Source organism: Fusarium odoratissimum, assembly GCF_000260195.1.
Source record: "Fusarium odoratissimum NRRL 54006 unplaced genomic scaffold supercont1.53, whole genome shotgun sequence".
Taxonomy (NCBI): Eukaryota; Fungi; Ascomycota; class Sordariomycetes; order Hypocreales; family Nectriaceae; genus Fusarium; species Fusarium odoratissimum.
This window is the reverse complement of record NW_022158733.1, coordinates 105,133-128,755: the sequence shown is the minus strand read 5'-3', so window position 1 is coordinate 128,755 and position 23,623 is coordinate 105,133. Positions and strand designations below refer to the sequence as shown.

Genomic DNA, 23,623 nt, shown 5'->3' with positions numbered 1-23,623 from the left:
CTACCCGTGCTCCTGAAGCCTGTCTGCCATGTCGCCGAGCCAAGACGAGGTGCGATGGCCAGAGCCCAGCATGCTCGGGTTGCTTGGCGAAATCAATAACATGTGTTTGGCATGTTTCGAATAGCAAGCGACAACGGTCCCCTGAACACCCTACCTCCATGGAGCCAGCTTCACCCGCTCATGTATCAACAGAGCCTCCCTCCGCCGAAGACTCAGAATGCGTCAACGAAGATGACCCCTGCGGCCTCACGAATTCCACGGCACTCACTGCCCCAGCATCGGAATGCCCGGGTAAACTTGCCATGTATGATAAATTGATCGCGGTCTACTTTGAGAAGTTCCATCATCATTGGCCGATCGTTCATGAGAAGAGCATCCGTTTGCGAAACGCACCGCAAGTGCTCGTGAAGACCGTGGTCACTATTGGTTTGTACTTGACAGAGAATACTGAGGCACAAAACTTGGCGAAAAGGACACTCGAAAGTTTTCTTCATCAATCCGGCAATGCACTGGTAAGTCTATGACCCGTAGAAAACGACTTCTCCCGGTGTTGGCCAACATGGACCTCGATGTTTGGAGGATTGACAATTAGGTTGGGCTAGTGTTGCTAATGGCCTCTTAGGCTACATTTATGACCATGGGTGAGGCGGGACGCCTTGCCCCCGAGCCTGAGCATCTACCTCAGTTTCAGGCGATTCTGCTGCAGGCCATAATGATTCCTCGCCTGACAGAATATGGCATTGCAACAGGTCTCATGATCGACTCTATGCTCTCGAGAGTGCTGATGCTTGCCGGTATCTACGACCAGGGTAGAATTAATGCTGCAACCATGCATTCTGAATGGCAGCATGTAGATCCGCTAACTCTGAGAGATTCCTATCAACGGTACGCGCCCACGTCCAAAAGCTGCTCACAAATCTAGTTCTCATCTCACTCATTCTGATACTTGCCATGTAGCTTGGCTTTATTCCATTTCAAGTTCCACGCCCTTTTTCAGGTTTTCTGTCGAGCCAGGTATCCATGGCATAGAATCTCGGGACTTATTGAGCCGTCGTTGCTCCGTATTCAGCTTCCCATGACGCTTGTGTTATGGGACCTTCAGCCAATATCCCTTTCCAGTGATGGGGCCATCGATAGCAACGCAATATCAACCGCTGGCGGCGGGCAGCTTATCAGCGATATGTGTCAAATGGCGGTCATGAGCGGAGACAAAAGGCCACTGGAGCCGGTTGATGGGGTGCAACCAGGGCTCGGCATCACTTTGTGGCATTGGCTGAACAGGACAAGCGACGATGATCCCAATTTCGTTGCACAAATGAATGAGTTTGGCTCGGAAAGCTTCCAGGGCATACCCACGTCAACTATCAGTTAAATATAAGCCTTTATTCTTGTCTCGCAAATAAAACAGAGTCCTATATCGTCCCCATACAGTTTCCTTCACTAGCCTATTTCTCCCACAAGTTGGAGATTGCGTCGTTGAACCCCTCGTAAAGTGCGTCTAGAGTACCCTTCAAACCAGTGTCGTCCAAACTCGATTCGCCTTTCCAGACAACCCTAGTTTGCTTATCGCTGAGAGGTTCAAGCTTGACGTTGCCAAACTGAGTGGCATCTTTGGCCGTGCTTATGTCGACTCGGAAGCGCAAGGTGTATTCGGCGGCATTGACTTCCTCCAGAGTCTCTTTGGTCGTGATACCTGGTCGTGTAGTAAAGGCGAGATTGCGGACGGAGCCGATGCCATATCCCTCAAGGGTTGACGAGGTACAGTTGGGCATCCAGAGGCTCTCACAACCCCAAGATGCCACGATGCCCCAGACTTCCGTTGCTGGAGCATTGACGACGCTGGCATATTCAGTGATGACTGTAGTGGTGTTCATCTTGATAAACAAATTAAAGGATAGTAAATTGAAAATATCTCAGTGTGTTGGGTTTTGTTCGTGTACATGAAATCTATAATTTTATAGGTGTAGATATGCAGGCATTCTGATTTATGATATCCGGTATCCCATCCGGTATCCCATCGGTATCCCATCTAGTGTTTCAATATAAGCCGATTAATAAACTTAACCCTTGAATGTTAACGGCTCCATATGCCTTTTAATAGAGATGCTATCCCGCAGCTATAGCCTCTATCCAACCACTCTAATAAATTCTTTCTTGTGATTAAAGTCACCACCCAGTTTTATTCATACACCACCAGTCACGGCACGCTCCTCACTGCATACTACCACCTACAATGCCTGCCGCACTTTCTCACGCCACTCGCATCATCCATGCGCCTATCGGACAGGTCTGGGGTATCGTCGCCTCCTTTGGTGGGGAGAGCCTTTGGTTTCCAAACGTAACCAAGTCGTCGCTCGAAGGATTCGGCGTTGGCTCTGTTCGCTCCCTCTGGTTTGGCAATGGTCCAACAGGGAAAGATAACTGGGATGAGAGCCCCGTACGCGAAAAGCTCATAAGCGCTGACCCGGCCACTCACTCACTCCGTTGGCAAATCTTCAACGAGAACATCAGCAACTTTGAATCCTTTTCCGACCTCAAGGTTCGCTCCATTGACGCAAACACGGCGGAGATAGTATGGTCTGGCGAGACGGATTTCCCTGACGGAGCCGAACGGGACAACCTGAAGGTGTTTATCGAGGACATGTACAAGACTGCCATGGAGGCTATTGCGAAGAAGTTAGAAACCTGAGAATGGCATGCACCTCAGTTAGCTAGGCTGTGGTTGCTCTCATAGGAATGACCGTTAAAGTGGGATATACTTATTCGCATTAATATTTAATTATCTGGGTAATCTAGTAATAAACCTCAAGCCGGGCCTGGGCTACGAGGATGATAGAAGCTGAATATTCCATGGTCACCCTTATCTCTGCACTCCTTTTCCCTCAATAAGATGAGCAAACAGGGATCTCTTCCGCTACCTTACGAAGACTGTCACATACTTGTTTGTAGATTGAAAAAACGATATAACTCAGGCAAGATCCTCAAGGCATCCGGTGATCAAGTTTATTGTAGTTGTGTCTGTTTCTATTATTATCTGTAATGGCGTCCTCACAGATTCAGCGAACCAAGAAGTTCAGTCAGCTGCGGCACGTCAGCCGGAATATCCTCCCACGTTAGTAGCTTGTTTGTCTTTGCGTTGATCATATTCGTGTAAATATCCGCCATTTTCCTGCTATCCCAAAGGCCTTCCCGTCTCCCGAGACACCGCAGAAGCCTCACCGCCTCCCATTGCACGCTTGTGTCCTGGCATGATATTATAACGTAGGATATTGGAGGGACGAGATTGGCCTGGAATGTGAAGATCTGGCCCTTATCGCTTTGGGTCATCTTGATGATCTCTTCTGCCTTCTTCAATATCTCGATGCAATCGGCCGTTTCCAAGTCCTCGTCGATGTGGTTGAGCTTGAAAGTGGCCTGCCATGTAGTCTCTTCCAGTTCAAGAACTTTGAACCGAAATAGCTCTGACTCTGAGGCCTTCGATGGATCAAATGTCTTCTTGAAAGCATGATATCGTGCGCTCCAATGATGGTAAAAGGCTTCTGACACCAAACCTTTATCTCGTTGCTTGCATACAACCCCACCATCGCCGCACTGAACCCCATCATTTGAACAGTCTGGGCAATCGGCGTAGAGCTCCACGTCACAAAGCGTCTCGACTCGTGTCAATGCTGCAGCTGCAGCTTGTGCAGAAGTAAAGGGCTCACCGGGTTCTTCCAGGTCAATCGGGTCTTGCTTATCGGCCCATGCTGTAATCTCCGAGACAAGCTTCGAGGAATGGTTGTCTCCCACGTAGAAGAATAGGTCAGAAGCCAGGCCGCATAATGAAGGGCCAATATTTTCCATAAATTTCGCCAAGTCCCATCGATCACAGGCGTTCAACAGAGAAAATGCAGCTTCCAAATGCCGCGATACGTTCGTGTAGCGCCCATAAAGATTCTCTGTGCAGATAAATATTAAACAACAGGTTAGAATAACCTGAAAGTCTTTATCGGGTGAGTTCATGTACTCTTGCATTACCCGAATTGCATTGTTGTATTGCTGGATGGACGCGATCTCGTAAGATTGGGCGAGGGATTGCGTTAATGAGTCAGTCTGGGTCTGAAGCTTGAAGGCCTTGTGCGCCCCTCCCAACGCTCCAATGGCAGCCTTGACGGGTTTTGAAGTCTGGCTGAGTGGTAATGCATACGCGTGCCAGAAGCTCATTGCGTTGAGAGAGCTCGCAAGTTCTGATACCGTATATGTTCGGAAGTGGTGGCAAAGGTCCAACTCTATCGTCGAACCGAACGTCTCTGGTGATAAAGCTGCTGGGACAAGAAGCTTTGAGGCTGTCGCGAGTCGGCGAGATATGAGGTCATACTGCTTTCTGTGGAGGGCGAGAGATTTTGTCTTTGGTTTGCTCTCTGAGGGAGCAAGGTAGCCGTCGCACGTCCGTTTGTCCTTTTCACATCTGAAACACGTGGGTTTTCGTTCATCGCATTTGAGGTGGCGGATTCTGGACTACGATTAGCCAAGTTTCGGTCAAATGTAGTAATATGCTACGAACTTGCTACTTTGATTAGCACCGAATTTTACGTGTCTGGGTGTTTGACTTACCATGTCCTACAGCCAGACCTCACTTTCGGCGCTCTCGCCCTCTTCCATTTCACCTTTGCACCAAAGTCTGACATTCTGGCGTGAGATCAGCTACCAAGGACGATCCCCACGTGGTGATAGGCGGGCGTGCAAGGCCTAGTATATGATAATACAAGCACAGGCCCTTCATTCCAGGGACGTCTCCGTCACATGGCGTGAGTCATGAGGGACGTTGAGCAGGGAGAAGTGACAATTTCTTTGGAAGGGGCTCCTTGATTGAAGCGATCTACGACGGAAAAGGTAAAGAGGCTGCCCCTTCCAGGTGGGGTCATGAACTTTGCCCGCACAGCCCGCCCTGATCTTGGGTAAACACTGCCCGAAGCGACCCAATTTCACAGCAACCACCTGCTAAATCCGTTCACCTTGGTGACGAGTTTGTAAGGCTTAGATGGGGCTCTCAGAGGTTATTTTATCCTTTTGCCTGCCTTAAAAACCAAGGTTGTTGCAACCGAGCGGCCGCTTCCGACATTGGAAATTGCTCACTGTGACTCGGAGTATCTTTCAGCCGCTTTCATGTCACACTCGTAAACCATCTTAAATGAGTTTCTATAAATAGATATACCCTATAAAAACCTCGGCATGTCCAATTTCGGGCCAAGTTATTGTCTTTTTCCTTTAAATATATACTTAAACTCTATAAAAGTCTTAAGTTGTAGCAATTTCAATAGATAAGACCTTTCTATCTAGTATTATAACTATTTTCAAACGAAGAGCAGCAACTAATGCGACAAAAGTTCTGCGTGCACGGTTGGGAGAATCCTTTGCCTTGACATTAGTGAACTAATATCAAGCGATGTGGAAGGCAGCTCGAACCAATGCAGTTCTCAAGCAATCCCATACTCGTGATGACACAAGAGAGTACCAAGCTTACACTGGTCATAAACATACTTACTCGATTCCCATAGCCTAAGCATTGCGTCAGCTGACGGCTTACGGCTTGGCTGATTGTAAGCAAGTAATCCGTATAAATACACAAACTAGGGCCCAAGTACTTGTAATCAAACCTTCTCACAGCAATCGAAAACCTGAGTGAGACATCAATATTTATCACCGCAAGCATGACATCACAACAAGAACTCAGAGAGGCTATTGAAAACACAACGAGACAGTTCTTGGGTGCCTACAAAGACGCTGGCGAACAAAACAACCCAGCAATCATCAACCGTGATGTCACCGACTCTTGCAAAAGGTACTTCAAACCAGCCGGTGTTCTTCAGTTATTCGGATCGCCTCCTGAAGATGGCTTGAATAACGCCGACTACGAAGCCGCGATGGCGCTCGATCTCAAGAAATACGTAGTCACCTACAGCGACATCTCTGACTTGACTATCGACACCGAGTCACGCAAATCAGCCGCAACGACTGTTACGGGCATGAAATACAAGAATGGCGAAGAGGACGTCATAGAACATTCGTGGATCTTGGACTTCAACGAGGATGGGTCTAAGGTCACAATGGTCATCGAGTTTTGTGATATGGATGGGCTAAGAAGGATGTTTGCCAAGGTGTACAGTGACAAGGAAGACAGTAAATAGCCCAGTAGCTAGAGTGTATGTACTACGGTACAATTTCAGGGCAATGATAGCTGGTATACATACTCAACGATTAGGGTTTGTAAAAGCAAATGTATCGAAAGCTGATCTGAAGCTTGGTTATCTAGGATAAAGGTCTTTTCTTGCCATGCGCCACTTTAGCCTAATATGACACAAGCACATGCGTGTGTAATACCCTCTGGAGTCAGCAGCCCAACTAATATACGTAACGGAACTGGGGGATCTCTTGATCTGTCTTGTCGCTAAGATTGATTCCTTCCAATGGTCCCTCAATGGCATCTCCAGCATTGTCCCGCTTCTTGTTCTCCCAGATGAGATAGAATCGCAGGATAATGCAGAGAACCGCAGAAACTGCCAAGCAAATCATGACAGCCAGGAATCCAGACTTGTATCCAGGGGCCTCGGAAGGGAAGAACAGATGAGGACCAACAATATTTCCAGCACAATATGCGATGAAGACCTGGATTTTAGTCAGCGTACTGCAGGTAGGTACTGATGATCCGGGATTAACTTACCATAGCACTAACTGTAGTCTTCTTAGTAAAGCCCGCGAAATTGCTTGATACCATAGCCATTGTCATGGGGAAATTGGCTGTAAAGGCAACACCGAGAGCACAACCCATAACGCGAGTCCACTTATGGGCTGAATCAACCTCACGCACCATCACAGCCCCAACGATGCTGACAATGACATTGAAAGTCATGAACAGTAGCCGAGTGTTTGGAAGATAAGTACTTCCAGTTACAGAGATGAGAACAAAGACCAGCTGAAAGACAGATGGCAGGATATTGAGAAGGAGCGTCTTCAGCACAGAAAAGCCAAAGCCCTGGATAACAATAGTATTGAACTGTATAGCTGTGAGTCGCTGGACACTCAAGGCGCAAGAGTATGACTTACCGTTAGAAGTCCATTGTTGGGGATGACTGAAGCGAGATAACTGACCACGAGGAGCCAGGCGTTTGGATCGCAAAGTGCCTCCATAACCTGCTCCCTCTTCCACTTGTCATTCTTGATGCCAGTCATGTTTGTCTCAACACGAGCGACGGCTTGAGCTCTCTCGTATTTGGTCAGGAAATGAGCATTTGCGGGCGTGTCGGGGAGAAAAAGTAAAACCATGATGGAAACAGCTATTGTCAATGCTCCAAAGCAGATGAAGATGGCCTCAAAGAAGTTAGCATAAGAAATTAGCCCCATGATCTTGTTCCCTTACCTTCCAAGGAGAAAAGGTGTTGATTTCACCAAAGCCATAACTGATAAGGCCACCAAGGATACCTGCAGACGTGTTTCCGAGGAACCAAGCACCTTGGCGTAATGGCTGCTCTGATCTTTTGTACCACATCGCCACAATCATAGAAAGACCGGGAGCAATCGCAGTCTCAGCCACACCGAGAAAGAAACGAATTGCAAGTAGATCTTTGGCGTTGCGACAAAGAGCCGTGAACATCAAGATGGCTCCCCAGATAAACCTAGGAGTGGCGGTCAGAGAATGCTGCCTTTGGGTAGACCGAACAGAGATACTCACACGGTAACAGCGATGACCTTTGCGATGGGCAATCGAACAAGCAATACACCAGCAATGGGATATGTTGCGACGAGGAACCCAAAGTAATAGATCGCAGATGCCCAGCCATATTCTTCTCCTTTGAGGTTGAGATCTTCGCGAAGTCCGAGAATTGCTGTGTAGCTAAGTGCAGTCTTGTCTAGGAACTGGAAGAGGTAGGCAAATGCCATGATAGGAAGCAGACTGTTTCATTCATTAATTCTCGTCTTGATAATTGCTTTTATCGGTTATGGGTGCATACTGAAGATCTGCTTTCCGCAAGATTCTTCGATCCTCCTCTGGTGTTAGATCACGACTCAGGATGGCTCCATTGGCAACTGAGGCAAGGTCTGTTTTGTCGAGCTCCTTGTCTTCAAGCTTGATGTCAATGGTCTCTGATGCGTCTTTGATGGCCATTGTTGCAGATTGATTGCCCAACGTTGAAGCCAGACTTAGTCTTGGCAGGTGGTTTGATGTCGATAACTTATTGGATGATGTAGAACGGAAAGGGGGGGGAAGAGTCTTCTTAAGTGCTCCATATCGAACTTATCACAGGTTGAGCTGACGTTGACGAAGCAGGGAGAAGCCATTTGCAACAGAAACAACCGAATACCACATGAGCTATCACCATGGCTTGGGAAGCTGAGATAAACTAGCCACATTGGTTCTGATAGCCGACGAGAAAGTGCGGGGTAGCCGATGAGAGATCTGGGGCATCATACCTTATTGATAGAGTTTTATCACTAGACTTCAGATGGGAAATGGTGGAGGATCCGCGGAACGAGGCCGAGGGGTTCCGATGGCGGCCACCTTCCCTGTAGACAGGGGAGGGGATACTATCAACGGGAGATAAGGCGGGGGAGGGTACGTGGGTAGCATGGGATCGATCAGGTACACAATAGCGAGCTTTCATCCTGCTTTCACAGATAGGCCAATTCCCGATTGAGCGATAAGAGCGATTTACCTCGGGAACAATGTATACAGACGCATGGTGAAGGAGATCGAATCTCGCAAGCGTCTCTGTAATTGAGAATATCGAAGCTTAGATTTACTCCTTAATAACCCTTACATTAGGCACAAGCATATTGAAGTGGCCTGATTCGAGAACGCTGTCCGTAAATCGATGCTTGTTCTGGACTCTGGCTTCATTTTTGAAACCCTCTCCAGGAAGTCACCTGCGCGCGCAAAATGCTCTCCAAACTGGGCTAAACCTTTGAATCTCTCAAGAATCCATGAAACATGGAGCTCCTCATCAGTCTCTAATGCCACCATGAATAGTGGACGGGCAATCCGAACCATGGCCACGTCTCCTCCGTGTTGGTAAGCTTGGAAAGCTAGATTCATGATATTACGGATTGTTTTGCTGTTGTTAAGTTCTAACTCGAGCGGAGGGTGTATGTTCCGGGCAATGCGAAGAAAGTCGAGCACCTCGGTGTAGTATATAGGCACTATCCAACGTATAGTCGCTACCATGGAGTGAGAGTTATCAGTGGCTGAAGTCAGCCGTGACGCGAAGTCAAGGATGTTCTGGTGCGTCTCACTCGTGTTGTGGATGGCAATCTCAACTTTCTCGGCTGCTTTAACTAGAGCTGAACCGCCAACGGCTTGAAGACTCGTCATCTCTGATATGAGATACCGCAGCTGAACACTAGCCCCCAGCAGTTCAAATACTTGCTGGTTCTCTAGATCATCCACTAGCTCTACTGCGGGGTAGTCATCACCCCAAACCAAACGGTAGAGCGGCCCAGAGTACGCGTGGAGACTGGACAGTCTCTTGATTGGACCAGTCGGCAAACTGTTCTTGTCATCACTTTCCGGTAAGCTTCTGCAAAGCACTTTGGTGACTTGCCCGCCAAGGCCAAAAGACGCTGCGGTGGCGTCCATCCCGCAGATTCTTGTTATCAACCGAGCGCAAAATTGGGATAGGTGTCGAGGACTTCCTGACCGAGCTGTCTTCATCAATGGCACTGACTGGCTTGTATCCCTGACCCGCTGCAAGATATCGGCGTAGTGATGCTTGAAGATAAGTGCTGCCCCATTCAGATGGCTTGCTAATCCCTTGCATCTATTGTCGCCATGGAGTTGTTCATACATAATCATGAGGACCAACCCACTCGTCAGTGAATCAAGATTGGCTGACTCGGCTGTTTCCTTGTCGCCCAAGATGGTATGTAGTTCTCGCAATGCCTCGGAATAGTGCTTGAGTCCAAGTGTTCGGTATTTTGAGGGGCCATCTTCTGAACGTCCTGTTGATACACGATACCGTCTATCACGCCACTGGTGCCTGTAATCAATACCGCAGCCTCCAATCGCAAGGATCATGTGTAATACAAGAGGGTCATGTGTAGCAAGGCGTAACATGATCGCAAATGCAGAGTATTGTGGCTTCTTCATGATGTATAGCGGCGAAAATGACTCTCGGAAGTACTGTATCGCTTCAATCTCTTCACTGCCGAGTTCCATCCCGTAAGTGCCCCATTGGAAAGGCATGCTCAACGAGGGGGATATTGAGGAGGACGTCCCCTCACTTTCAGGCCGAGGATTGCCACAAGAAGACTTGTCTGGTACATCTCCACGAGGTTTCGGCTCAACGCGAGAGAAGTCGAGGCTTGAGTGGACAAACGTTCCAGCTGGGGACCCTTTAGGAAAGGTGCGGAGCCGGGGTGCATAATCGCAGCTGAGCTTGAGGCGTATGCATCGTCGGCAAACAGGCCGTATTTCATCGCATTTGACCTTTTTGCTTCGGCATGTCCAACAACCGCTCCGGGATCTCGGAGCTGATCGACCTAGTGGCGTTGGTGATGTTGCTTCGCGGGGTGATAGCGACATGATTATTTCCGCTATTGGCGCAATAGCCGACAGCCGATGCTGAGAGACCAAATAAGCAATATTAAACGAGATATGAGGAATCGTAAGATGTACCAACGGGGAAGTAGATGTCTGATTGAAGTTGGAACGTGAGGAGGCCCTTACTCTGTACTTATGAGACTCATCGGCAAATTTAGTGGAGATTGCTATCTTTCGTCGGCTACACGTCCAGAAAGGGTTTGGCGCGTTACCCCAAGTCTGGAGATCCTCTTCGCCAACTTGAAACAGCTTGGGATTGGGTTCAGTGGCTTGGCATCACTTGCGTCGTTAGTTGCTGAGATGTAGCGGCGGATTGGTAGCTCCCTGGGTCTACCCGGGCCGCGTAGAGGTATTCAAGGCTCCTCGGAGCATGCCCACATTGGTCTGCGAGTTCAAAGTAGTATATAACAATGCATGTCATGTGAGAAGCACCCAACTGCGATGTGTCGCTTGGAACATACTTGCATCCCCTCAGACAAAACGATGGTGATTGATTCAACTTCCTCAACTGGCCGGTTTGCGCCAACATATTACGATGCAGTGCCTCTCGAGAAGGTAGGTATCATTGACCAGTCCAGCTCAATCATCGCTTCAACGCTGGATGCTCTCAATTCCGCCTTTCAAGAAGTCAACCTCAGCATTCACTCCCATCCCGAACTCGCATACCAAGAAGTCTTTGCACATGGCAAATTGACCGACTTCCTTGAACATCATGGTTTCCAAGTCAAACGTCACGCATGGGGACTTGATACAGCCTTTGAAGCAACATTCGGCTCTGGAGGTCGTCAAGTTGTCTTCTGCGCTGAATACGATGCACTTCCGGGCATTGGCCATGGTTGCGGCCATAATCTCATCGCTACATCTTCTCTTGCGGCCTTTGTCAGCGCTGCCCGTGCTCTGCAGATAACCAAGCTTCCTGGGCGCTTGCGTATCATTGGAACGCCTGCTGAAGAAGGTGGAGGTGGTAAAATCAAGCTCCTCGAGGCTGGGGCCTTAGATCCTCGCCAGGATATCGCGGCAGCTTTGATGTCGCATCCAACAATCTCCGGAACAAGCTCTGATGGTCTGGTGTACGATGGAATAGCTGGAACGAGAAGCATTGCGGCATACAAAACCAAGGTCATCTTCAAGGGCCGAGCATCACATGCGGGCGCGGAACCATGGAATGGAATCAACGCGTTAGACGCTGCTGTTGCTGCATATGTCAATGTGTCCATGTTACGACAACAAATTAGACCCGACGAGAGAGTGCACGGTGTATTCGAAGATGGTGGCACAGTCCCCAACATTATCCCCCAGTATACTCGAATGAACTGGTGCATTCGCAGTCCTACGCTGGTTGGGTGCCAAAACCTCGTCAAGAGAGTGCATGCTTGCTTCGAGGCTGGAGCTGCTGCAGCGAATTGCAAAGTCGAGTATGAGACGTGAGTTTCACTGCTTTTATCCGCCATTACCGTACTGACAACAAGACTCTAGAGCTCCATTATACAGTGACCTGCGAGTCAACAACACCCTTTCAAAGACTTACGTCGAGGAAATGGCCAAGCTGGGACTGAAGATAAAGCCAGAAGAGAACATCCCTGCTTCAACGGACATGGGTAACGTTTCGTACCACGTTCCGGGCTTCCATGGTGGATTCGCTATCCCTACTACCCCTGATGTATCTATACACCATCCAGACTTTACTACGTGTGCTGGAAAGGAGGGTGCTCACAAAGCAGCTATGAGTTGCGCCAGGGGGCTTGCAATGACAGCAATTCGAGTGCTGGCAGATGAGGGGTTGTCACAACGCGTCAGAAATGACTTTGAAAGGGCTTCCTAGAGGATCATTGTATTTAAGCTCTTTAGATATATCTAATATGGCATTACTCAAAAACAAAAGTTACATCCAAGTGGGCTATCATATTAAATATCTTCCGATATGAAACTGTTCAAGTCGAATAATAAGACCTCCTTCATCAGCTTTACTTACTATTAGGAGTTTGCCTTGTTATTACACTTCTGAATAAGAATAAAGTCAAATGGATATAACTTGTGATATATGATGGGCATAGCTACAGGGTTGTTTCACTAGACAGCGTTGATCTCCAGCAGTTCGTATTGCGCTTGGGCATTTCTGCTTCAGTTGCCTCGGTTCGGATGTCGGCATGTCTAAACTAGCCCTATGTTCCAGACTGACACTTATTCACCCTATCATCGACTGGCATGCGCTTGACGATCAACGTGACTCGTTGGACGGTCTATAAATGGAATGAAAGTTACGGTTGCCCAAGCGATGACTTGGTTGAGAATTAAGCTCATAACTGTGTCAAAAGTCTTTCTTTGTAGTTTAACTGTTTATTAACTGCTAATCTTTCTCGAAGCCATAGATATAATGTGTAATTTTCCGGCTTGCAACCTTGACTGCAGCTGGGATGTGAAAGATAAGACATCACTCCATTCTCACTGTTTGTTTTTTTGACGTAACTGTCTCTCCTGCTCCAGCGAGATCACGGCACTTCGCTGGGTGTTCCTGAGACAATACATATTAGTGGCTAACGCCACAAAGCCTACAGCCCTCCCTTTGCGATTCCTGCGGCGTGATTGGCCAGGTGTCTCATCTCCCTTAACTAGAGGAATGCGTCTTGCCTAGCGACTTCGTATAAATACGAGCAAAGTCTATACGACAAAAGGACCTTCGTGACTGAGTAGAATGCGGGGGAGGAATTGTGATGACACAGATGTTATTTTAAATTGCCAACACGAGAGCCACTAACAATGAGACACAGCGCGTTCTTTTATAAATACCAATGACTGTATAGCCTTGCCAAGTATTTCCTTCCTCTACTCTCACCACCATCACTTTCAAGCACGTAAAGACAATCGTTCCTCCATCAAAATGGTTTCCAACACTCGTTCCGTCATTTTTGGCCTGTTGCTCAGTGCCGCGCAGCTCTCAAGCGCTTCACCAGCTGCTGCCTCTGACACTGCTTTCTCATCTCCTATCTATCCAACAGCCACTGACTCCATTCCTCCTCTTCCCTCCTCTACCGACGAATGTCTTGCGAAATGTAACGACGCTCGCGATAAGTGCAACACTGCACCTGACGCAAACCACGCAACTTGCGCTGCCAACTACGCCGAGTGCGTCGGCTACTACCCATATGACAAGAAGGGAACATATGTCCCTCCTGCTGCTTGCTCCCACTCTTCCAAGCCTACTGCCACAGAGACAGCTAAGGCTGATGAGTGTGTCGAGAAGTGCGACAAGGCTCACGATGCATGCAACACGGCACCCGATGCCAACCATGCAACCTGCGCTGCTCAGTATGCCGAGTGTCTTGGGTACAACCCTTACGATAGCGGATCTCTTGTTGCCCCTACAGCCTGCTCCCACTCCGCCAAGCCTACCGGCACCCATAGTGCCACCGCCACTGCATCTGCACATGCTGATGATTGCCTCGAGAAGTGCAACAAGGCTCACGATGCATGCAATGTAGCACCTGATGCCAACCACGCTACCTGCGCCGCCAAGTGGGCTGAGTGCCTTGGCTACAACCCTTACGATGGCCCCGGTGGCTCTCTTGTTGAGCCCACGGCTTGCGCTGCCGCTACCACTATGGCTTCTGCTACTGGCAAACATACTGGCATGGAGACCTCCAAGCCTGCTAGCACTGAAGCTTCCAAGCCTGCCAAGTCTGAGCCTGCTGTTGTTGTCAACGGAGCTGGAAGCCTGTCGGGCAAGGTCGCTGGCTTAGCTGGCGCCATTGGCGCCGCTGCTGTTGCTCTTCTCTAAGTTCTTGTTGCTTTCCTTGAACTTATTCGTACTGTCCATGACCATGTCACAATTGGAGCCTATCTTATCCAACCCATGGCCAAGCTGGAGTAGCTGTGTACAGCCATGCCGATGAGATACCACCTGGCTCAAGATTGGACGAAGGTCTTTAATATTAGCTTAGACAAATTATAAATCTAATTCAATTTTTTATTTTCTTACTTTATTAGTCCTTTAACACAATCCGAGCTTTATATATCTGAAACTCAAGTAAATGGCACTGAGCGACAATGTCGAGGCGATCACGGCCTATTGTTATACCCCGGATGACAGGGTGAACGTCATGGATAACTAGCAAAAGACCAAGAGTATCTGAATTGGTTGACAAGGAATATTCTAACTACAGCTGTTGCTATCTCTTCATGATAGCCTACTTATATTCCAAAGTCGACAGTTTGCGATTATTGGACCTTCGGAGCTGGGCTGTTGTAGGCTTCCATATGCGAAAGATCCCAGAACGGCAATAACGAACGAGGAAAAGGTTATCTGACTGACTAGGTTGCATCATGCAAGGCATAATGTTGTCTGATAAACGTCTTTGATTGACATGTCGTTCAAAGTCATCGAAATACCCTATGTTGACTCGGAACTCGGAACGCCTCTTGGGAGAATTCCGAGGTGGGTCTTTGTTTCGTCAAAGGAAGGGCGGAGACTGGCTGCCCATCGCAAATGTGGCGACATGCTAATACCATTATCTGGGGAGATTGTTCAAACAGACTTTTCCTGAAGCGGAATTTCCATACGGTGACTGGACCAGAGTTCATTGGCGTTACGTGGCCACGCTCCCCCACCTTTCGTGGCAATATCGGAAACAAGCGCGATATTTTGAAGTCTCTGTTGAATGATATATAAATGCAACCTCATACAGGCACAACTACTACTCGACATCCCATTTCAAGGCAGCATTCATTTAGACACTCACATAGACGCAATGGACTCTGCACAGTTTCGCGAGGCAGCTCGTACAGCCATTGATGAGAGTAAGTTTTCTAGGATCAAATCAATAACCCCTGTTGTTAACCATATACAGTCACTGACTATTATGACAATGTCTCCTCGCAGCGTGTCGTATCCGACGTGAAGCCAGGCTATCTTCGACCTTTGCTCCCATCCTCAGCCCCTCTTGAAGGAGAGTCCTGGACTGACATCCATGCTGACATCGAGTCTAAAATCCTTCCCGGAATCACCCATTGGGCCAACCCCCGTTTCATGGCCTTCTTTCCATGCTCAAGCAGTTACCCTGCCGCACTAGCTGAAATGTACTCGAATACCTTCAATGGCGCCCATTTCAACTGGATTTGCAGCCCAGCAGTTACAGAACTGGAAACAATTGTCATGGACTGGCTTGCCAAGGCGCTCGGTCTACCGGAATGCTATTTGAGCGGCGGTAGCACCCATGGAGGCGGCGTCATTCACGGCAGTGCTAGCGAGGCTATCCTTACTGTTATGTGTGCTGCCCGCGACAAGTATCTTGCTGCCGTCACGAGGGACATGGATGAAGATGCTGTCTGGGATGTTCGAAGCAAACTTGTCGCTTTGGGAAGTGCTGGATCCCACTCGAGTACCAAGAAGGCTGCGCAAGTTCTTGGTGTCCGCTTCGTCGCTATTCCTGTCACTGAAGAAGACGGATTCTCCATGACTGGTCGTGCTGTTGCCAAGACGGTAGCTGAGTTGCGGGCCCGCGGACTGGAGCCTTTTTACTTGACTGCTACGATGGGTACAACTGATGTTTGTGCAGTTGATGACTTTGCTGGCATTGTCGAGGCGTTGTCTCCTACAGCTGGCACAGAGAAGGACATTTGGGTCCACGTCGATGCTGCTTATGCAGGATCTGCACTTCTTCTCGAGGAGAATCAGCCTTTGACTACACCAATGGCTGACTTCCACTCTTTCAACTTCAACCCGCACAAGTGGATGCTTACTACCTTTGATTGCTCTGCTGTTTGGGTCCGATCACGAGCCTGGCTTATCGAGTCTCTGAGCATTAAGCCGCCGTATTTGCGTAACCAATTTTCTGACAATGAACTGGTCACTGACTATCGTGATTGGCAAATCCCTCTTGGACGTCGCTTCCGTTCTCTCAAGCTATGGTTCGTTCTTCGCAGCTACGGCATCCGAGGTCTGCAAGCACACATTCGAAACGGTGTTACGCTTGGTGAATCTCTCCAGACGAAGCTGGCTAGTCGACCTGACCTATTCACCATCTTCACCTCTGCGCGCTTTGGCCTGGTGACCTTCCGCGTCAAGGGAGCCGACGAAACAGAGATCAACGCTCGAACGGAAGAGCTTTACGAATGGGTCAACAGAACCGGCGAGTTTTATCTTACCAGCACTATCGTCAACGACAAGTTTGCGATTCGTGTATGCACAGGTGTTGAGAGGGTTCGAGAGGAGCATGTCCAGCGCATCTTTGATGTCTTGGTAGAGAGAACAGAAGCAGACCTGGGTAAAACTACTTAGCAGTGAAAGCATGATATAATGACAGATAGAACCAAGGGAGGTAGCATAGTACAACAAACCGTTGCTGCTCAATACAAAAAGTGAACAGTACTGAAGAATTTGTCAATGGAAGAGTCCTACGCTGTCACAACATTTGACGTTTTGTTTTAAGGCGGGATATTTTACGATTACAACCGAGATGGTAAAACCTCTGAGGGGCAGAATTCAACGGAACACAAGATGAATATACCAACCTGGACCAATGGACCGAATCCACGTAATGTCTGACAATATTAATAGCTCTAACCAGTAAATAATGACTTGACCCACAAAAGCCAGACTATAGCGCCATGCCTTTGGGCGCCAAATAGAGAAAACCCCGCATAGTCCCTCCTCTTTCTAACAAAGCAACGATGTCTTCATATAAGTATTCCAAGTTAGTCGACGACGATATTCGACTTCTCACATTGCTGCCTGGCCAACCTGGGTCCGAACTTAAAGTCACAATTCATCATGCGCCACTTAGAGCTACGAGCGAGAAGTCTCATTATCGCATGCCCTTAGATGACCTGCAGAAGGGCTTGCCATTAGGTTGGGTAGCAGAAGAAACCGCTGAGGACAGATGCCTATTCTGGAACGAAAAGTTGCAGACCTCTTCATGGGTTCACCCTGATGGCAGTGTTACTGGAACCCTGCCCGGCTCTCATGCAGACGATGTTACATCTTCCCCGCTGTATGAAGCTCTTTCATACACTTGGGGCAGTGCGGATAAGCCCCAAACTGTCCAGGTTCTCTCCCAAGATGACCTACGTGAAATCAGGACACTTTGTATTGGGGGGAATCTCGCCGGGGCTCTGAATCATCTACGATATCCTGATAAGGCCCGGACACTGTGGGTTGACGCAATTTGCATCAACCAAAACGACATTCCTGAAAAGAATATTCAGGTTCCTCGTATGGCCGATATCTTCCGCTCTGCAGTCCGTGTCGTGATCTGGCTGGGGCTAGAATCGGACAATAGCACGCTTGCGTTATCGACGCTAGACTATTTGGCCGCACAGGTTGAAATTACCAAGGCAAGCTGGGTTCGACCTTCGCCTGGATGTGTGCACCAAGACTGGTTTCATTCGCTCACTGGTATGCCATATGACGACAGCACTTGGCAGGCTATTGTAGACTTGGCCAACCGTCCATATTTCACTCGACTATGGGTTGTGCAAGAGATCCATCTCTCCAACCACAATGCAGTCGTGCAATGCGGACTATCCCAGATGATGTGGCAACGATTCCGCAGGGCAATTGTCTGCCTTATGTGGAAGAGACATATCCCTCGCTGTATTTCTTCAAGCAAGCTCCCAATGCTCGGCACGTTCTGCTATAACTTTGAAGGCTTAAACTTCGCCACCTTGCTCCAGATGGTCACACATCTAGAGTGCTTCGACCCTCGTGATAAGGTATACGGGCTCCTTGGACTCGCTGCATCTAGCCTGCTGCCTCACATTCATCCTGAGTATGCTCTGCCTGTGGCAGAGGTCTATCGAAATCTGGTTCTAGGTCTGCAGGACCAATTGAAGCGGCTACATTTCGAGTTCTGTAGCTTGCGAACAAGTCGACCTAAGCAACTCCCTTCTTGGGTTCCAGATTTATCTAGCAACCTAGGCGAGTTGTTATCCCGAGCGGCGGGGTTGGTATCTGGGATGTCTCGTGCCGAGGCAACTTATCATGCCCCTAACGTTCTTGAAGTGTGTGGTATTCAGATAGCCACGGTGCAAAGTAACAAGGGGACGTGTCCAGCTGACACAACTAAGCGACTGACAGCGCTTCAGACTTGGAAGCCAGATAACTTGATGACAGGGATATACCCTACAGGGGAGAGCAATCTGGACGCGTTCATCACCACTCTCGTCCAGGGTAAGCTTAGGGATCGGTTCCCCACTATAGTCACTTGGTCCTCGCTTCAGGAACTTAAAAGTAAACTGAAGGAACTTCTGGCGAGCTCTACGGATCCGTCTGACGGGCACACAAATAATATCGATGCTTCCAGTTATGCTCATGAACTTCGGTTTCTTTCCGAACAGGCCTTTATTACTTGCAAAACGGGGTATTTTGGTGTTAGCCACAAGGACACACAGCCGGGTAAGTAAGGCCTTAGCCTGACTGTGTATTCTAGACACTGAATAATTGTAGGTGATATTATATGTGCCTTTCTTGGCTGCAAAGTATTAGTTATTCTTCGTCCGTGGACGGGCGGGTGTTTTCAAGTTATTGGTAGTTGCTATCTTCATGGGTTTACTAGCGCGGAGGCTTTCCTTGGCCCTCTCCCAGCCCCATGGGTTATGCAGTATAAGCCTGACTCTTGCGGAGTCCAAACCCCCTATTTCTTTAACAAAGACACGAAGGAAGCGGTCCATCAAGATCCTAGGTTAGGCGAGCTACCCGTATTGTGGGAAGCCATTCAAAAAGATAGGACAAAGGACGACCCCCAATTCTTGTCGTTGTTTCGAAACAGCTTGACTGGAGAGCTTATGAACTCCGATCCTCGTATGCTTCCAGAAGCTTTGCGTGATCGAGGGGTTAGATTACAGTCATTTAAATTAGTCTGAGACTCCCGGTAGGAGCTGAGAGTATTATTATTACACAAATCAGTATCAAAATAATTTCTCTTTGTTATCTGGAACCTACATCATCAAAGTGTTAGAATGTATTATTACTGTATCTTGATAGTCTGTTTCAGTAGTCATTGGCAGACCACCTCTCAGGAGCCCATGGTGGTGGATGGGGTGTTGGCATAGTATTCGGCGTCTTTGAAAGGTTTAGCAGATGTAAACACATAAATAAATACACTCTTTCCTTCATCTGCCCGCTACCAATTAGAGTCTTGCGAATAACGAAAGATAGTTGGTCTTTTGATAACACGAGGTGGACTTGCATAAGTTGACATGCAATTGGAACAAGCATTTTTTAACTCGGAGACAATGTAACTGAGCAGAAGTTGGCTTTACACCTCAAGCTCGGTGGCTCCAATCTGGTGATCATGAAGACAACTCAAGCAAATTATGTATCGAGACAGGGCGGAAAGATGGTTGCCGCGGACACCAATATCCGAACCATCGGAGCATGTTTGGCTTCAAGGGACTGAGAAGACGATTCTGGTAAAATAAGTCTCCTAATTATAATATAAGCTCTTAAATAGTATTAGAGAAAACGTGCATAATAAGCTTATGTCCCAGACAAGCATGCATCCCCCCCCCCCCCCCAAAAAAAAGGAAAAGTATCCATTAATCTCTCACTTTTCTATTTAATTAACAAAATCTCAACTAACAAACATGTCTAAATTCAATGGCAAGGGTAGTATTCTGCTTGCCCTTCAAGCCCTTCAATATAACTAAAAATTAACAATTCGACGCGCTGTCTCAATTTATCAAGTCTGCCCTAAAAAGCTAGGTCGCCGCCAGAAAGGCATGCAATCTCGACACGATTGGTTTCCTCAATCAAGTAAACTATCTGATCTAGAGGAACAGATCATAGTTCAGTTCATTCTCGACCTAGATTTGCATCACCATTATCATTTTTATCTTGATACTTATCTCTAATATTATAGTTGCTAGGGTTATACTTATCTTTCTTATATCCTTTATCTAGATTCCAGTTCAAGTTTATAGCCTCATGTATTAGAAGAGTAACCAGATATAGCATATAATATATAATAATGGTTTTATTATTTCTAAGTTATAGGTTGTATATATCATACTACTAATATATTTTAAAATTTTAAACTCTATATATATAATACATAAACGTTTTATATATTAATATAATCTAATTATATTAATTATCCCTTTAGATTATATTCAATATATAAGATTATATTTATTTATACTTTTATAAATTCTAGCCTTTTAGCTATTAATACAACCTCCTTATATCAATAAGCCTAATATATATTACTTAACTATTAGGAGATATAATACTTTGCTATACTTAGTATAATATCCTACGCAATCTGTAAACATAAACCTAGTATGGACTAGTTTCCCTGTTCAGAATCCCAACCATCACAGGAAACGATACCGACGCAGTTTATTATCCGGCTCCTTGGATACTGTTGAAACGGCTTTGAGAGTCAATGCATAACCTGACCTATCAAGTCTATCCTCTCGTATTTCATCGCAAACGCATCACTGATCTGTAAATGTTAACTATTGTATATCTTGTCATACTGACAACCCTTCTGAACCAAGTATAGCTTTTCTAATAAGCATATATCAAGAAGCCTCGATAACACTAAACAAGCAGTGGATGGTGAAAGTACAAAGGCTCTCTGCTGTCTAAATCTTCTTTTTAATATATAATTGCTCTCTTTATATGGCAAAAGGCCCATCATCGACCTTATACTATAGAAATTCTTGCTGGCCATAAGACTACCTGAATCTTCTTACACCTCACATATTCACAAGACAACGGCCAGCTCCATAGACAAACATGGTTCTAGACATGAACCCAAAACTTCTAGGCATGCCATTTATGTGAACTTCGAGCAGGCAGTAAACCTAGTTGACCCAAGTCGCTGGTACGGCCCTGAACTCTATTTAAAGTTGCAATTTTATGCAAGGCGACTCCGCGGGGCCCGCGCATAAAAGCCCCAATCTTTTGACACTTTCATTGAACTTTACAGAAGTCAGATGTTCATTTGGGCCGCGCCAATCAATTCTATACATCTAGCAGTCCTATGAGATGAAAAGGGGGTTGTCGTCGTCGTGATATGACAGCTAAGCCACGTACGACGTGGCTGTCTTCTGATAAGCAGAGCTCAAGACTTCTGGACCAATGGATCCCCAGGCGGCCCCAGGTCCATCCATCAGCTTCCCGTCTGTGCCTCGCACCTCTGCGCGTTTTAATTGGCCAGAGCGTATTCCTCGCTCATCAAAGGAGGCCACCTTTTCGCGGGCGCGTTTGAGTTTTCGGTTATTTCTGTCTTTGGAACTAGCCGAAAATTACAGGAGCGAGCTCTGACCACGTAATTGTGCCGGTTATCCGAGCAATAAACAGAGTGACAGGGGATGTGAAATTACGTGCCCATTTTAGCTGGGGAAATTTTTATTTCTTGAGAAGCAGTCGCTGAATCTATAGGATATTATAATAGCTTACGATAAAGAGTCGTAAAAGTTCGTGATAGCACGCAATTGAAGGTGTATACGCCAGCGATAACCCCAATGAATCCCAAACTGAACCATGTCCATGGCCTGTCTCCAAGCCATTTGAGCACCTGAGCGTCACTCTGATGCCAGGTCGCAGTTTCAAAGTCTGTCATATATGGCAGTAGCATCACAGGGTCCATGATGTGTATGGTTGGTGATGGTAAAATTGGCTGGCCAAGCAGATATTGTTGCACTGCCAAGGTCAAGAAGAGAGGCCCTGTAGACAGCATAATAGCTGCATAGGGTTGAAGACGAGCCCAGAGCCGTGTTGTCTGGTGAAAGCTGGCCAGCCTCGACACTGCTGATGCGAAAGCTGGGTGCCTTGCGGTTGAGATCAAAAAGTCATTCGTGATACCAGTCGGTAATGTCGATTTGAATAAGGCATGGTCGTTTCCTGGTAGTGATTCAATCTGATCTATAGGGAAGGACGAGTTGCAATATGTATCCATGTCCATGTAAATTCCGCCAAAATGATACAGAACAAAATAGCGGATGGCGTCTGCGCGCTGGATTGGAAAAGGATAGTTATCCCAAGTGTCGAGATACCAGGGGAATTCCTCCTTAAGAAATTCGCGAGCCCCGTCATCAGTCCAGAGCTTATATTCAAAGTCAGAATATGCTTCTTTGCAACTTTGCTGTGAGGTTGCCCAAATTTCTGGAATTGAGCTGTTGGGAGCTGTCTGATGTAAAATCCGCGGTATCTTCCTCCCATCTGGCCTTTGAAATGCTTCTGGATGTGCTGCATGGTCGACGGAGAAGTTGATTGCGAATAGTTCGTCATTCCGTACGAGCAGGGTGATGAGAGGGCGAATAGAATGAATCAACAGTCCGAGAATAATCAGGTTGATCAGGATTAGATATACTGTGAGCTTCCTGAATCTCGGAAATCCAAATCGTTTGTGAACGCATCTTTTATAAGATGGTGATTCCGACTCAAAGTGCTCCTCGTCGTACAGTCGTTCATATTTCCCAAAGCGCGCGCGCAAGTGTTGAATGATATTCTGGAGTGCCATTGTCCCGAGCTGAAAACATTCCAAGCGAAAGACTCCACGAGGGTTAAAATCTGGTCCTTCTCCGGTATTTATATGTCGTGTGACTTTTGAGCAAAGTTTGGTGCAAAAACACTAAAACTCCTTCACCTTCCAGCCCTCGCACCTTATATAGGATTTTAATTTAAATTCATTGAAGTGGGCAATGGCCGGTAAATAAAAAGACGCGTCGTCATGCATCCCTGCGCCAACTCAGCCTCGACGCTTTTTTGTTCTGGACTTCCTCCTTCTCCCCTGTGATTGGCGGTTGCGGGACCGTATGATGTTCCAAAACGCCTGCCACGTGCTATGGGTGACAGTGATGACCCGATCGGATTAATGAGCCATTTTCTCAGGTCGCTGATCGTCTCCCGCGGGCTGCAGCAAGTCCCCTGAATTGGGCAAGGGTTGAGACGCTGCGGGAACGGCTTCGTTGACGTCTGACTGACTATTCCCGTTCTGTGTTGGTGTAATTTGGTGGATACGAATTAAAAGTTGGTGGCTCATTGGGGCTGGATATACGGGTGAGCCGTCTCACTGAGCGTCAGCTATAAATACGCAAGGCAGACTC

At 47.4% G+C, this 23,623-nt stretch overlaps 12 protein-coding genes across 13 annotated transcripts; 7 read left to right on the top strand and 5 right to left on the bottom strand.

Annotated features, from left to right (window-relative positions):
* Window positions 1–158: 158 nt before the first annotated feature.
* Window positions 159–922, top strand: FOIG_15507 (uncharacterized protein; the record flags this gene model as incomplete). The annotated part of the gene is made up of 2 exons (XM_031216871.1): window positions 159–512; window positions 623–922. The coding sequence occupies 2 exons, from the start codon at window positions 159–161 to the stop codon at window positions 920–922; spliced, it is 654 nt and encodes a 217-aa protein (XP_031053445.1).
* A 523-nt stretch (window positions 923–1,445) lies between these two features.
* On the bottom strand, window positions 1,446–1,874 carry FOIG_15506 (uncharacterized protein; the record flags this gene model as incomplete). Its single annotated transcript, XM_031216870.1, has 1 exon — window positions 1,446–1,874. One exon carries the CDS (start codon window positions 1,872–1,874, stop codon window positions 1,446–1,448), a length of 429 nt encoding a protein of 142 aa, XP_031053444.1.
* A 359-nt stretch (window positions 1,875–2,233) lies between these two features.
* On the top strand, window positions 2,234–2,689 carry FOIG_15505 (uncharacterized protein; the record flags this gene model as incomplete). Its single annotated transcript, XM_031216869.1, has 1 exon — window positions 2,234–2,689. One exon carries the CDS (start codon window positions 2,234–2,236, stop codon window positions 2,687–2,689), a length of 456 nt encoding a protein of 151 aa, XP_031053443.1.
* Window positions 2,690–2,988: 299 nt separating this feature from the next.
* FOIG_15504 (uncharacterized protein) lies at window positions 2,989–5,036 on the bottom strand. The gene is made up of 2 exons (XM_031216868.1): window positions 4,594–5,036; window positions 2,989–4,546 (listed from the first exon to the last, which is right to left on the bottom strand). Exon 2 carries the CDS (start codon window positions 4,201–4,203, stop codon window positions 3,049–3,051), a length of 1,155 nt encoding a protein of 384 aa, XP_031053442.1. The 5' UTR covers window positions 4,204–4,546; window positions 4,594–5,036; the 3' UTR covers window positions 2,989–3,048.
* Window positions 5,037–5,619: 583 nt separating this feature from the next.
* On the top strand, window positions 5,620–6,350 carry FOIG_15503 (uncharacterized protein). The gene has a single exon (XM_031216867.1). It carries the CDS (start codon window positions 5,691–5,693, stop codon window positions 6,165–6,167), a length of 477 nt encoding a protein of 158 aa, XP_031053441.1. The 5' UTR covers window positions 5,620–5,690; the 3' UTR covers window positions 6,168–6,350.
* On the bottom strand, window positions 6,238–8,379 carry FOIG_15502 (uncharacterized protein). The gene is made up of 6 exons (XM_031216866.1): window positions 7,989–8,379; window positions 7,709–7,930; window positions 7,397–7,652; window positions 7,084–7,347; window positions 6,701–7,033; window positions 6,238–6,645 (listed from the first exon to the last, which is right to left on the bottom strand). Exons 1-6 carry the CDS (start codon window positions 8,141–8,143, stop codon window positions 6,382–6,384), a joined length of 1,494 nt encoding a protein of 497 aa, XP_031053440.1. The 5' UTR covers window positions 8,144–8,379; the 3' UTR covers window positions 6,238–6,381.
* A 264-nt stretch (window positions 8,380–8,643) lies between these two features.
* Window positions 8,644–10,689, bottom strand: FOIG_15501 (uncharacterized protein). The gene has a single exon (XM_031216865.1). The coding sequence runs from the start codon at window positions 10,553–10,555 to the stop codon at window positions 8,792–8,794; it is 1,764 nt and encodes a 587-aa protein (XP_031053439.1). The 5' UTR covers window positions 10,556–10,689; the 3' UTR covers window positions 8,644–8,791.
* A 315-nt stretch (window positions 10,690–11,004) lies between these two features.
* Window positions 11,005–12,598, top strand: FOIG_15500 (uncharacterized protein). Its single transcript, XM_031216864.1, has 2 exons — window positions 11,005–11,997; window positions 12,050–12,598. The coding sequence occupies exons 1-2, from the start codon at window positions 11,015–11,017 to the stop codon at window positions 12,393–12,395; spliced, it is 1,329 nt and encodes a 442-aa protein (XP_031053438.1). The 5' UTR covers window positions 11,005–11,014; the 3' UTR covers window positions 12,396–12,598.
* A 669-nt stretch (window positions 12,599–13,267) lies between these two features.
* Window positions 13,268–14,549, top strand: FOIG_15499 (uncharacterized protein). The gene has a single exon (XM_031216863.1). The coding sequence runs from the start codon at window positions 13,452–13,454 to the stop codon at window positions 14,346–14,348; it is 897 nt and encodes a 298-aa protein (XP_031053437.1). The 5' UTR covers window positions 13,268–13,451; the 3' UTR covers window positions 14,349–14,549.
* Window positions 14,550–15,140: 591 nt separating this feature from the next.
* FOIG_15498 (aromatic-L-amino-acid decarboxylase) lies at window positions 15,141–16,965 on the top strand. The gene is made up of 2 exons (XM_031216862.1): window positions 15,141–15,367; window positions 15,418–16,965. Exons 1-2 carry the CDS (start codon window positions 15,229–15,231, stop codon window positions 16,845–16,847), a joined length of 1,569 nt encoding a protein of 522 aa, XP_031053436.1. The 5' UTR covers window positions 15,141–15,228; the 3' UTR covers window positions 16,848–16,965.
* Window positions 16,966–17,227: 262 nt separating this feature from the next.
* FOIG_15497 (uncharacterized protein) lies at window positions 17,228–19,666 on the top strand. Of its 2 annotated transcripts, XM_031216861.1 has the most exons (3): window positions 17,228–17,718; window positions 17,774–18,962; window positions 19,014–19,666. In XM_031216861.1, the coding sequence occupies exons 2-3, from the start codon at window positions 17,783–17,785 to the stop codon at window positions 19,427–19,429; spliced, it is 1,596 nt and encodes a 531-aa protein (XP_031053435.1). In that variant the 5' UTR covers window positions 17,228–17,718; window positions 17,774–17,782; the 3' UTR covers window positions 19,430–19,666. The 2 variants fall into 2 exon arrangements, with proteins under 2 accessions (XP_031053435.1, XP_031053434.1); XM_031216860.1 differs by having other exon boundaries at window positions 17,228–18,962.
* Window positions 19,667–21,823: 2,157 nt separating this feature from the next.
* Window positions 21,824–23,551, bottom strand: FOIG_15496 (uncharacterized protein). Its single transcript, XM_031216859.1, has one exon. The coding sequence runs from the start codon at window positions 23,035–23,037 to the stop codon at window positions 21,961–21,963; it is 1,077 nt and encodes a 358-aa protein (XP_031053433.1). The 5' UTR covers window positions 23,038–23,551; the 3' UTR covers window positions 21,824–21,960.
* Window positions 23,552–23,623: the final 72 nt, after the last annotated feature.